The sequence below is a fragment of the Aristolochia californica genome, unplaced genomic scaffold (assembly GCF_029961685.1).
Source record: "Aristolochia californica isolate CCGP_79_NKW_82.1479 unplaced genomic scaffold, dmAriCali1.0.hap1 SCAF_2, whole genome shotgun sequence".
In the NCBI taxonomy this organism is placed as follows: Eukaryota; Viridiplantae; Streptophyta; class Magnoliopsida; order Piperales; family Aristolochiaceae; genus Aristolochia; species Aristolochia californica.
In genome coordinates this window covers 40,019,361-40,030,741 of record NW_027181881.1, presented here as the reverse complement: position 1 = coordinate 40,030,741, position 11,381 = coordinate 40,019,361, and the positions used below count along the sequence as shown (strand labels likewise).

Here is an 11,381-nt window from a genome sequence, read left to right as displayed (position 1 = left end):
ATAAATTATTGCTAAACGTGTAAATGGATCTTGGAACCAACCACAAGTTTGGATCTAGTTTGAACCTTCACGGCTTCATATCGCTAAAACCATCAGTGGCAAATTGTCAAATACGTGCGCACACCGGTCTTTTCGGCGCGGGATGCGGATCGTAAACTCGACCAGGCCGGCCGGCGAGGAAGAACACGTTGACCTTAATGCCAGCTTTGGGTTGACCGATGGCAAGTTGCAATGTCGCACAGTTGACATCTACAGAAACATTGATCGCTGAAAAAATTAGTCCACAGAACAAGCTTATTCTCTTCGAATCTGAGCTTAAGAGGATAATCATTAATGGCGCCAGCCATTTTCCGCTTGCAGAGCGGAGAAATAAAAAAAAAAGAAAGTCTTCTTAAAGCTGCAAGTGGGTGTAACAAGCTACCATAAAATGATTAATTCACGCTTAAATATTGAGTCTTCTTCTCTGTCACAGTGCAAGAAGGCCGACTTAAGGCACGCAAAGCACTACGATGGCAGGTCCTGTTCTTCAGCCTCCACCGTACACATACCCGTCGACACCACCTCCTCAATATGGGTTCTCCCATCCACCCGCGAATTATGGCCCCAATAACTATCTCCATAATGCAGGGACGGATCCAACACTGGTTTCTCCAGTGGTGTTGCCACAACCAACTGTTGCAAATGGCATCCCTACCCACACCCCGGCGATGTCCATTTCAACGCCGGTGCAACAAATGGCTGGCGGTGCTGTTGCCGGTACGATGCCTTGGACCACCGGTCTCTTCGACTGCATGGAAGATCCCACCAATGGTGCTCTTCTTCAACACTCAACACTACTATCTACCATATATCGTCCATCTTCCTTTCATTATTCAGAACGTTATTCAGAAAAAAAGATATCTGGGTGAAATCGTTTTGCAGCTCTCGCGACGGCCTTCTTTCCATGCGTGACATTCGGGCAGATCGCTGAGATCCTCGACAACGGTAACAGCAGTGAGTAGTGGAATCATTTAAACACCCATTTTTTGTTACTCGATCGAGCGGATTTCTTCTTCGTATCCTAAATTTCTAACGCGATGGATCTGCAGCTTGTGCGACCAGTGGAATCATCTATGCAGTGACACCATGCATGTTGTCCCGTGGTTATCGAAGAAAGTTGAGAAGAGCCTTCGGTCTGGTGGAAGCTCCGGCGCCGGATTGGCTGACTCATTCTCTCTTTGAGTGGTGCGCTCTCTGCCAAGAATACAGAGAACTCAACAACAGGGGTATAAATCCTGCACTGGGTAAGTCGCACTTGTTTAACAGTAACAGAGTCGTCTCCTTACTTCCATCTAGTAGTTTGAAGAAAATCCCTCCTCATTAATGGCTTCAATGCAATCAACCGTACGTAACAAGGACGACGATGATGGCCTGGGTTCTTGCAGGCTGGCGTGGAAATGTGGACAAGACACTCCAGAGTCGACAGCAGACCATCTCCACGGCACCTCCGATGAACCAAACCATGAACTATCCAAAGCCACTCTTCTGAGTTCTGCACCGAAGCAGGGCAGATTAATAATCGGTTTGTCATCAATTCTTCGTAGAAACATCAATTGCTTGAGTAATAATCAAAGATGATAACTCTTCGTGGGAACAAGTAGAAACACAGATCAGATCGATCTCCAGAAAACTGACAATCGTATATATTCTGTTCAGAAAGGACCCTGAAAAATCCGATTCAAAACATAGAAATCTAATGATGCAAACCAAAAAAAAAAAAAACCCCATCAAACGATCACATCAAAGGATACTCTGTCATCGTGATTGGGTCCAGGAAAGAGAGAAAGGAAGAGCATCCTGACAGTATTTTATTTTCCATTTTTGTCCGAAACGAGACAGTAGGCGGCAGCGGAACATCCCCCGGGCGCCCATCCTTTTTATGGAAAGCTCCAAATCTCGAGTCTCGAAGTGAATAGAATTGCCTTCGGTGGGTGTTTTCGTCAAATTTAAGTTCCCTCGTTTTTTCTATGAACCCATTCGCCATTGGGCTCGCCATTGCCACACCAGACTCCGGTTCGTAACCCATTAAAATGACTGAGATTATTATTGATAGGACGGTTGAGATAATCGTTGATCATGATCTGAAGATTGATATAGTGTTTTGTCGTATCAAAGCAGCTAATTAAAGATTTTTTTTCAAAATTAATAGGAAGATCTGATCATAAGCAAACATAATCATCTAAAATATTTAGATTGCATGGAGTGTGGTCAGGTTTGTACTAATTAGATCGGTCTGGTTCAAAGAGAATAAGGTTAGATCGGGCTGGATTGAGTTGATTACTGTCGAGGGACGTAAGCAGTGGAGGATAACGCAGCGTGGATAAATTGCGGCATTTAGGGGGGTTCTGCAAGATGTTCCTTCCAAGCAAGGCCTGTGTTTCCATCATCGTCTCTCGTCTTACCTCACTACCCAGTACAGAGACTTCAGTGCTCAGGCGAACGCAGAGCGAGAGCGAACTGAAGCAAAAAGAAAAAACTAATAAACAAATACCTGCTTTGGGAAACTGAAATCCTGCTACCAGACGTATCAGAGATATTAAAAACCAACTTATTAAAACTGACGAGGTCGAGGAGAGAGATGCCGCAGAGTCATCGCCTGAGACTCTCTGAGAGAGAGAGAGAGAGCTGCGGCCGTACCGATACGCCATCTACCCGAAAACGATCGAAAGTCTGTCTTCTTTCTTGGCTGGTGTTACGACCACCTTCTTCTTACTGGTTGAAAAAGCTCTGATGCTCTCACTTCTTCCCAGAAGCGCCGAGGATGCAAAAACAGCTCTTAATGTAGAGATGCAGTGCTTTGAGTCGTCTTCTTCTTTTTTTCCAATGTATTCTAGCTTCTTTCGGTATTTTTTCTCTTTACTCTCTCTTTTATATCTGAGTGTCGAGAGTGCTTTTATCTGGTCTTTCATTCATTTAAGCATAAATGCACCCTTTGATCTGAGAGTTTCTTTTACGGCTTTGTGCTTTTGTGAAGGAGCGCGGATGGCGGTGGCCGCAGCCTCTCCGAGCTCGAACAGGATTTTCAATTACAGAATGCTGCCACCTTGAGCCGAAGTATTACATGTTTAAAATTTCTTTATCGGTTTGTTAGTTTTTCCTGTTTCTAAGCCTCTACCCATCACTGCTACGGTTATTTATTTCCATTTCCTTAGGCTCGTTTTCTTCACCGACGTGTCAAGGTTCCCTTCCTGGGTCCAAGTCCACCTGCGTCGAGTTTGATACGTCTCCGCCACTACATTTTGGGGGCTTAAATACGGTAAAACGTCGCCGCCTCTTTCTTAGCGCGCGTCTTCTTGAACATGTATCCAATGGTTGTCAAATCCGAGCATCTGATTCTAAGTGCTCTCTCTGTTGGTAGAACATCAATTGCTCGGACGTATCCGTGGTAGAATCGAGCCAGTTCAGTTTCCTGAAGAGAACTGCAGGCCCGGTTGTGGGTATGTTTGAGAGCTGGGGAGACTCGGGCATGGTTCCAACTAGTCCCAGGACAGATACTTCAACGGACATCGACACAGACGAGAGGAACCAAATTTTGGTGGTGAGGATGATGTTTTCGGTTTTATTTTCGCTTCTCTCTACGGCCAACTGTTCTTCATTACAATGATCAGTATTATCATTTATTATAGAATTATTTGTTGGGTTATTACTTGTATCATTTTCTGCTCGTTTCAGTATGGAGGTGTTCAAAATGGCAGTCTTCCGTCTTTGGATTCCATCGATAGGCCAAAAGAAAGACCAGGGGATCAAAAAGTAATAACCCGATCCTATCCACCTGAAAAAACTTGGTTATTCTTCTACCTCTCTCTTTGAAAGCTCATTTCATCCTTTGATCAATAATTACAGACTCTTCGGAGGCTTGCCCAGAACCGTGAAGCAGCAAGGAAGAGTCGTTTGAGGAAGAAAGTGAGATGATTTAGTTGGTGTAGAACTATAATCTCTATTTCCTTAGTCCCAGGGCAATGTTACTTCACTCTGTCTTTTCATTTCTTGCTTTTGCTTGAGGTGTTTGGATTATTGATAGCCTCTTTTAATTTGTGGGATAGGCATATGTTTATCAGCTTGAAAGTAGCCGCTTGAAGTTGGCCCAACTTGAACAAGAGCTTCAACGAGCAAGGCAACAGGTATATTTGATCAATGATCCCGAACGAGATACCTTGCTGTTAGTATGATTTCCTACTTCTTGATCTATTTGATCCCAACGAGAGCTCCTTTGGGTTATGGATTATAATCTGTGATGCAGGGTATTTTTATCTCCAGTGGATGTTCTGGAGATCAAGCTCATTCAGCAGGATTGAATGGTGTGTGCCTTATGTGTATAATTGCTTCTTGTTAGTGATTTCATTGTTGCGAGACACCAGAAGCTAAGACTTGGTAAATTAACTTAAAATGAATCTCTGGCTAGAGACTGGATTCTTTGGCCTTTTTCTTGGGGAAGACAACATTAAGATAGAGTTCTCGTTGCTTGGAGCTCGAAATTGTTCTGATCATCTTCTTTTTTTTTTTACGAATTTTTAGGAGGCATGGCTTTTGATATAGAGTATGCTCGGTGGCTAGAGGAGCATCAACGGCAAATTACTGATCTCAGATCAGCGATCGATTCTCGAGTGGGTGATACTGAGCTTCGCCTTCTGGTCGATGGAGTCCTGGCACACTATGACGAGATTTTCAAACTCAAGAGCATTGCTGCAAAATCAGATGTATTCCACATGCTATCGGGCATGTGGAAGACACCTGCAGAGCGATGCTTCATGTGGTTGGGTGGCTTCCGATCCTCTGAACTTCTCAAGGTGACTGGTTTCTCTCCATCAGTAATTTTCTTCGTTCTGCTCCTTTCCAGTTCTGTTAATCCTGGTGAGCGCTTGATGTTTCTTAAATCTCGATATAAGATTGCATTTGTATCCCAGAAAGAAAAATCTACCATAGCAAAATGAAGTGAAGTTCTATTGGTTTTAAATGGGGCGACTCTGAACTGCAGCTACTGGCCAACCAACTTGAACCATTAACAGATCAACAGCTAGTGGGCATATGTAATCTGCAACAGTCTTCTCAGCAAGCTGAAGATGCTTTGTCACTGGGGATGGAGGCCCTGCAACAGTCTCTTGCAGAGACCCTTGCTTCTGGGTCTTTAGGCCCTAGCAGTTCAGGCATTGTTGCCGATTATATGGGTCAGATGGCAATTGCAATGAGCAAGCTAGGCAAATTGGAGGACTTTCTTCGCCAGGTACAGAACTAAAACCATCTACTTCACTTGAGCTCCCCGGTTGATCTCGTTCTTGAGTAAGATTATCACGGGATTCCCGTTGCAACCAGTAGTTTGGGAGCTGGTTTAATAAGTACAAAGATCTTGAGTTCATTAGTTGAAGAGGTTTTCCCAAAATTCTAATATGTATGAACCCCAAGCAATATTGTTTGATGTCGGTGTTTAACATGTAATTTCTGGCGAGAGTGTAGGCTGATCTGTTGAGGCAGCAGACATTGCAGCAAATGCATAGGATACTGACCACGCGGCAAGCAGCCCGAGCCCTCCTTGCAATTGGTGACTACTTCTCACGCTTGCGGGCACTCAGTTCCCTCTGGTTGGCCCGCCCAAGGGAATGAAATGCTTCTAACTAGCTTCAGACCCTCATGCATGTGGTAACCTATAATATTGATTGTTTCAACAGGAGTTACATTTTCAATTGCGTGCAATTTGGTCTGGTTCGATTGCTCTATCATACTGGCACCGTAGCCATTGATGACCATGGATTTTAATATATTTTTATCAATACTTGTTGCTGTATCATTGGAAGTTCTCCATTTTAGCTTCTGTTTGTTCGTTCTGCATCCAAATCCTCTTCTGGTGCCGAGAGACCTGGCTAAAGCACTAAATTCTCCTCTTTCTGGTCTAACCCCGTTTAACAAGGGAATTTAATTCTTGCTAAAGATGCCGACGGTTTCATTTGAGAAATAGATTACTTAGATGCAAAGGTCGGAGAAATCTCCAATATTGTATGTAATTAATGGCTCTGAAATAACACCTCAAAGGGATCTGTTTTGAGCTTCAGTAATCAAAGAAGGCGTGTAGAAGGACGAATACAAGAATCATGTTTATTTCCATTATTGTTATAAAACATATACTGGGATGCAAGCTGTATGATCTCTCTCTCGACACTGAAGTGTTAAGAATTAGAAGTCCAATGAGCATCTACAAATGCGTACTTCGTCTGTTCTTCACTTGTTTTTGTTTTGAACTCCCATGGTTGTTTGGCCCTGTTAGGATTTGAGATTAATATTTTGATCAGTTTCTGATATGAGACTCAAATCTCAATGATAATAACAATTCCTAGTCGAAGATAAACACGATTTTTGCCTACCTCCTTTCGATTGCGTTCTTGTTTGACGTAATTGTGGGATGAAAACACCCGTGCCCAGATTCTCTCTCTGCGAGCAAACCTGCAATTTTGTCATTCCCAATCCGTTGAAACTAACATGCGAGGTCAATTATGGTCGCTAAAGAAGAACGACAGAGGAGTTTTTCTTACATTGGGCATGTTGGGGTCTTTTACGGCAATGGGCGGAGACCATTGTTGGCGGCGATTGAAAAACTCCCAGGAGACTGACTATTTGCATGACAAGGGAAAAAAGGGGAAATAGCAGTGAAGTTTAGTTTCTCAAGTTTGTGTAATTCTGGACAAAAGAAATGGAGTTCAGTTCTTTGCTGTGCTCACCTGATTTCCTACTGTTGTTGGAAGGTATTCGTCGGGTGCAGCAACAGAAGACTTGGGTTGGAACTCATCGTCCTCGTCCACCATCAGCAGCAGAATCTGTCTTTTGAGATGGAGGAAGAAGAGATCATCATCGAATTCTGTGTAAGAATCCATGTTCGAGTCCAGGAAAAGTGGGGGAGAAAGAGGGAAGAATGGTAAGAGGTAAGATTTTTTAGCAAGGAAGTAGAATATATATATATAAGTAAAAACAGAGAGAGAGAGAGAGAGAGAGAGAGAGAGAGAGAGAGAGAGACGTTATAGGGAAGAATGGTAAGAGGTGAGATTTCTTAGCAAGGAAGTAGAATATATATATAAGTAAAAACAGAGAGAGAGAGAGAGAGAGAGAGAGGGAGAGGGAGGCGTTATGTTTGAGGATCAAAGTGACGGGTCCAGGTGAAGTGGTGGGATGTGATATGAATCGCTTCCATAACGTTAATTCTTCGTCCTCATTCATGATTTGATTCGTCTCACACGTTCTTATCAATAAATAAGGAAAATTCCTCCTCTGTTTCCTTTCTGGTTCACTCGGCTCCAGGATGCCATCTGTCGTTTGCTTTTCAGTCTTTATTAGAAGAAGAAGAAACCAGTGAACAGCCCTCTCGTTTCTGTGATTCTTCCTACTAGATTCTGTAAAAGATGAAAGCTTAGGATAGAAGGAAGAAAGATCCAGGGGATTGACCAACAGGGGAAATGGTGATGTCTCCTAGTTGCGTCGTTTTGTTTATGTTGTCCGATCCATCGTTTCTCTCTCTGGTTTGTCCATTTTCAACCAAGCACGGAAACGTGTTGAAGAAATCAGCAGTAAGTCTGTAGGGTGTGTGGGCACTGAGGACGGCTACGTCTCCATTTTTGAGAGTTTTTAAGCTTTCCAGATGCCGTTTCGTCTCATTCCGATGTCTTCATCCCAACGAAGCTACCCTAATCGTCAACCTTTCCTCATTAACATCTATAAAATATTAAATATTAAAATAAATACACTAACTAAGCCCTTAAACCCATCTCTCATACTAGATTAATCCAATTTTAGGCTGATTGTTCCTACTTTTGCATGCCATCTTGTGAAAGAACTGAAACCAAGTTCTTGAGACATGTTTTAAACCATAAACTGCAAAATTGAGTTTGTAGACTCACTCGTTTTGTAGGTATCGAGAGCGAGTTGCCAAAATCGGTGCCGCCCCAAGGTGTCAAATAGTCTCAAGCTCGGTTGTTCTACTAGGCTATCAAATGAAAGTAAATTAGGCTCATTAGTAATAGTGAATCACTATTTGATACAAACCCTTGCAATGGCCTACACTCTGAACCCCACTGTAAGAGAAAGATCGATTAACTTTTTCAAATGAAGGATTTAAAAGGGGGTCAGTGTACTTGAAAAGTAGATCACTCAGGGAAAGAGAAAGTGAATGTGAATTCTAGGGTGATTTACTTTCTTTGAAGAATATAGCTTTTTTATGTTAGTATGTTGTGTAGGAAGTGTAATGGAATGTCTTTTTTGTGTGTTAGTGTAACCTCATGAAAAGTGTTATGGAATTCATTCATGAAATGAATTGAGGATGAAATAATTGGAAGAACATGGAAGCTCATGCAACTATTGCCTTCTCCAAGTCAGTAATAACTTGAATTTAGCTTTTATAAATAAATATGGATAAAAAAATATAAAAATAAAATTAGTGATCAAATTTAAATAAAATATTATATATAATAAATAAATAAAAAATAAAAATATATGATTAATGTAACATATTTGAATTTTATATAAATTTTAATTAAATTGATAATAATTTCATTTAATTAAAATAGCTAGAAATGATTAATAACCAAGGTTTTTCCAAAGGTATTAATTTATATAATAAAGTAGTAATTTAATTTATTAAATAATCATCAACGGAATGTATTAAGTTACATACACTATTGATTTCATTTATTATCTTATTTAAGTAATTAATAAAAAAATTATAAATTATTATTGTCAAGCATATTTTAAATTTCATAAAGATTATATGTAATTTAAACCAATTAATTTTATATTTATTAGTTATTAATTAAAAGAAGAGGATAAGCTTTCTGTCGCCACGACAGGGGGAGAGTATCCCATCTCTGATGCTATCTCGTCGTCGGAAGGGATGGGCGATGGCGGGAGGGGAAGGTCCTTTCATACCCCTTTTCCCATTCTTTGTTGTTCTTTGTGAGTTGTAGAGTACGGTCGAGAAGAAGAAGGGGGCGGGGGAGGCCTTTCCACCGCCGTTGCCTACTGTTCAAGCAGAAAGACCAGGTGAGGGTTGGGGGATGAGCCTCCTCCGTCCCGTTCTTCGCTGGCATCCTCTCAAGCAAGGGCGAAGGAAGAGCATTCCCTTCGCCATCTTCGCCTCCCCGTTCGATAACGCTAAAGAGAAGATCCTCTTTTGTCCTCTTGCATTGCTTACATAAAAAAAAAAATATGAAGGGAGAATGAGGAAGAACGACATTTGCAGAGAAGATCTTTAATTTTTTATTATCAATGTTCCATTATTGTATTCACCATTGAGAAATTTCATTAATAAACGCTATTAATTGGGATATTACACAAAAAAGATTCTAATTCTTTTTTAAGCCACATATAATACTCCCACCTTAATACATTTAGGCTAATAAATGTGAGCTTAAAAGACACATCTCATAGTAGCAATATTATAAGAGTGAAATAGAAATCAAAATATTACATTTCAATAACTCTGCAAAGGGTATTGATCGATCAATCAGTGTATGCGGATTGATCAATCAACTTAAATGATTAATTGATCAATCGAGATACAATGATCGATTTTTCACGGAGCAAAATGAAAAGTTGAAAGGTTTTACATGACGTTTCACTTCACTTTTCTTTCCAAAAACCCTTCCAACATCAAGTTGTGCGATTTCTTTGCATTACAGAGTGTTTATCTTCAATCCCATTTTGATTTTAGAGGCATTCCACCTCTAAAACCGAGAAGAAACACTTTTTCCTTTCTACCTCCACTAAATCCGAGCTTTTCAAGATAGTTTGCAAAAATGTCATGGCCAAGACGCGCACTCCATCAAAATAAACCGATACATGCGAGGAAATGCCAAATTGGAGAGAATATTTCCGTATTCGCTAACAATGGAGTAAGTGTCTTCAAATTTTTGCTTCAGAGAGCATTGTGGAGCCTAGAGGAGTAGATTTGGAGTTTTGCTTGAGAGAAATAAAACATTTTGAAGAGTTGTTCTTCCCATACATGGGGATTTTTGAGAGAGAGGAGGCCGTTGACTCTTTATGTTAGTAAAAGTTTTCTAATGAAACTTGGGAAGTAGAGGAACATTCTCCAAATAATTCGAGAATCACTTCCTATGTGAAGAAAACAACAATGACCATTTAGTCTATTGAACTGAATAATCTCTTGGGAAGCAACTTCATGGGAACGACGAAATATGTAGGAAAATTGGTGAGTCAACATACTTGGCCACCTCCCACAAAACATTCAAGATGCCATTCAATTGGTTTTTTGGCAAGCGGCCAGAAATTCATACAAAGTGAAGATCAAAGACCTCACCATGGTGTAGAGAGTCATCATAGAGATTGTCACCCATGCCCGCAACTTGATGAAGGGAAATTTTCCCGATCGATTACAACTGGCATCTTTTGGATGTGGGTTATCACTTAGAAGGTCTGATCGAACTTCGATTACTTTATGGCAAGTAGAATGATGGTCATTGCCACTACAAGCTCACGAGTGGACGACCTCCCATTTGCTCAATAGATTACCGCCATTTTATCGGCTTCGGGGGATGAGATGAGCCCGGAACCTCAAGTTGAGCAATTCAAGTTTTCTAATAGGTGAAGGACCATGGGCGAGGCTTCTTCCTCTTTAGACCGAAAGAGAGCTCTTGAGGACTCAATGGATGATATTCGGGCCACTCAAGCAGTCATTCTTGCTACGCAAGGGTAGCATAAGACTGGCCAGATCGAGATTAGAGCGAGTAAATAGAGGATTGAGAGAATGCTCGAGACTTTCGAGACTCTACTCAGCTGATCTACGCTGCCATCCTAGTTTCCTAGTTGCCTTCCAACCTCACCTTTTGACTCTCTTGTGTATTTACTTATGCTTACTATACTTTTATTTTTATTTAGCATTTGTATCTACTAAAATTTTGTAGATTTGAAATCATATGTGAAATGGCCTTTGAGCCACCTTTTATTACTCTTGTTTGCAATTTCTATATCTATTTGAGTATCACAAAAAGGGAAAAAAATGAATGACTCATTCGACACACTAAAAATCACAAGAAAATTTTAAAATGTGAAATCAGACATCCATAAATTAAGGGGGAGCCATTTCCCAAACTTGCACATTTTATTTATCTACGAACTTTAGGGATGTTGTAATTTTTAATTTTTCAACATTAGGTTTTATTATCATAAAAAAAGGGAGATTGTTGACCGAATGTTGACTCCCTTCTTGATTTTGATGATAACAAAACTTAATCGAGGTGACAATTACAAATCTAGTATTTCATATACTTTTTCTTCAAGAGATCAATTTCAAGGTCTAAAACATTGAATTGATATAAGCTTCTCAAAAGACCTCAAGCTTCATGGAATGT

At 40.7% G+C, this 11,381-nt stretch overlaps 2 protein-coding genes across 5 annotated transcripts; both read left to right on the top strand.

The window, feature by feature from the left end:
- Nucleotides 1-509: 509 nt before the first annotated feature.
- Nucleotides 510-1,528, top strand: LOC137955059 (protein PLANT CADMIUM RESISTANCE 7-like). The gene is made up of 4 exons (XM_068801932.1): nucleotides 510-810; nucleotides 922-993; nucleotides 1,089-1,283; nucleotides 1,425-1,528. Exons 1-4 carry the CDS (start codon nucleotides 510-512, stop codon nucleotides 1,526-1,528), a joined length of 672 nt encoding a protein of 223 aa, XP_068658033.1.
- Nucleotides 1,529-3,266: 1,738 nt separating this feature from the next.
- On the top strand, nucleotides 3,267-5,691 carry LOC137955538 (transcription factor TGAL1-like). 4 transcript variants are annotated; one of them, XM_068802528.1, is made up of 9 exons: nucleotides 3,267-3,295; nucleotides 3,398-3,574; nucleotides 3,712-3,789; nucleotides 3,883-3,942; nucleotides 4,083-4,160; nucleotides 4,280-4,337; nucleotides 4,555-4,826; nucleotides 5,015-5,260; nucleotides 5,491-5,691. In XM_068802528.1, exons 2-9 carry the CDS (start codon nucleotides 3,479-3,481, stop codon nucleotides 5,635-5,637), a joined length of 1,035 nt encoding a protein of 344 aa, XP_068658629.1. In that variant the 5' UTR covers nucleotides 3,267-3,295; nucleotides 3,398-3,478; the 3' UTR covers nucleotides 5,638-5,691. The 4 variants fall into 4 exon arrangements, with proteins under 4 accessions (XP_068658629.1, XP_068658630.1, XP_068658628.1 ...); XM_068802529.1 differs by lacking the exon at nucleotides 3,267-3,295 and having other exon boundaries at nucleotides 3,488-3,577; XM_068802527.1 differs by lacking the exon at nucleotides 3,267-3,295 and having other exon boundaries at nucleotides 3,506-3,588; nucleotides 3,735-3,789.
- The last annotated feature ends 5,690 nt before the right edge of the window (nucleotides 5,692-11,381 follow it).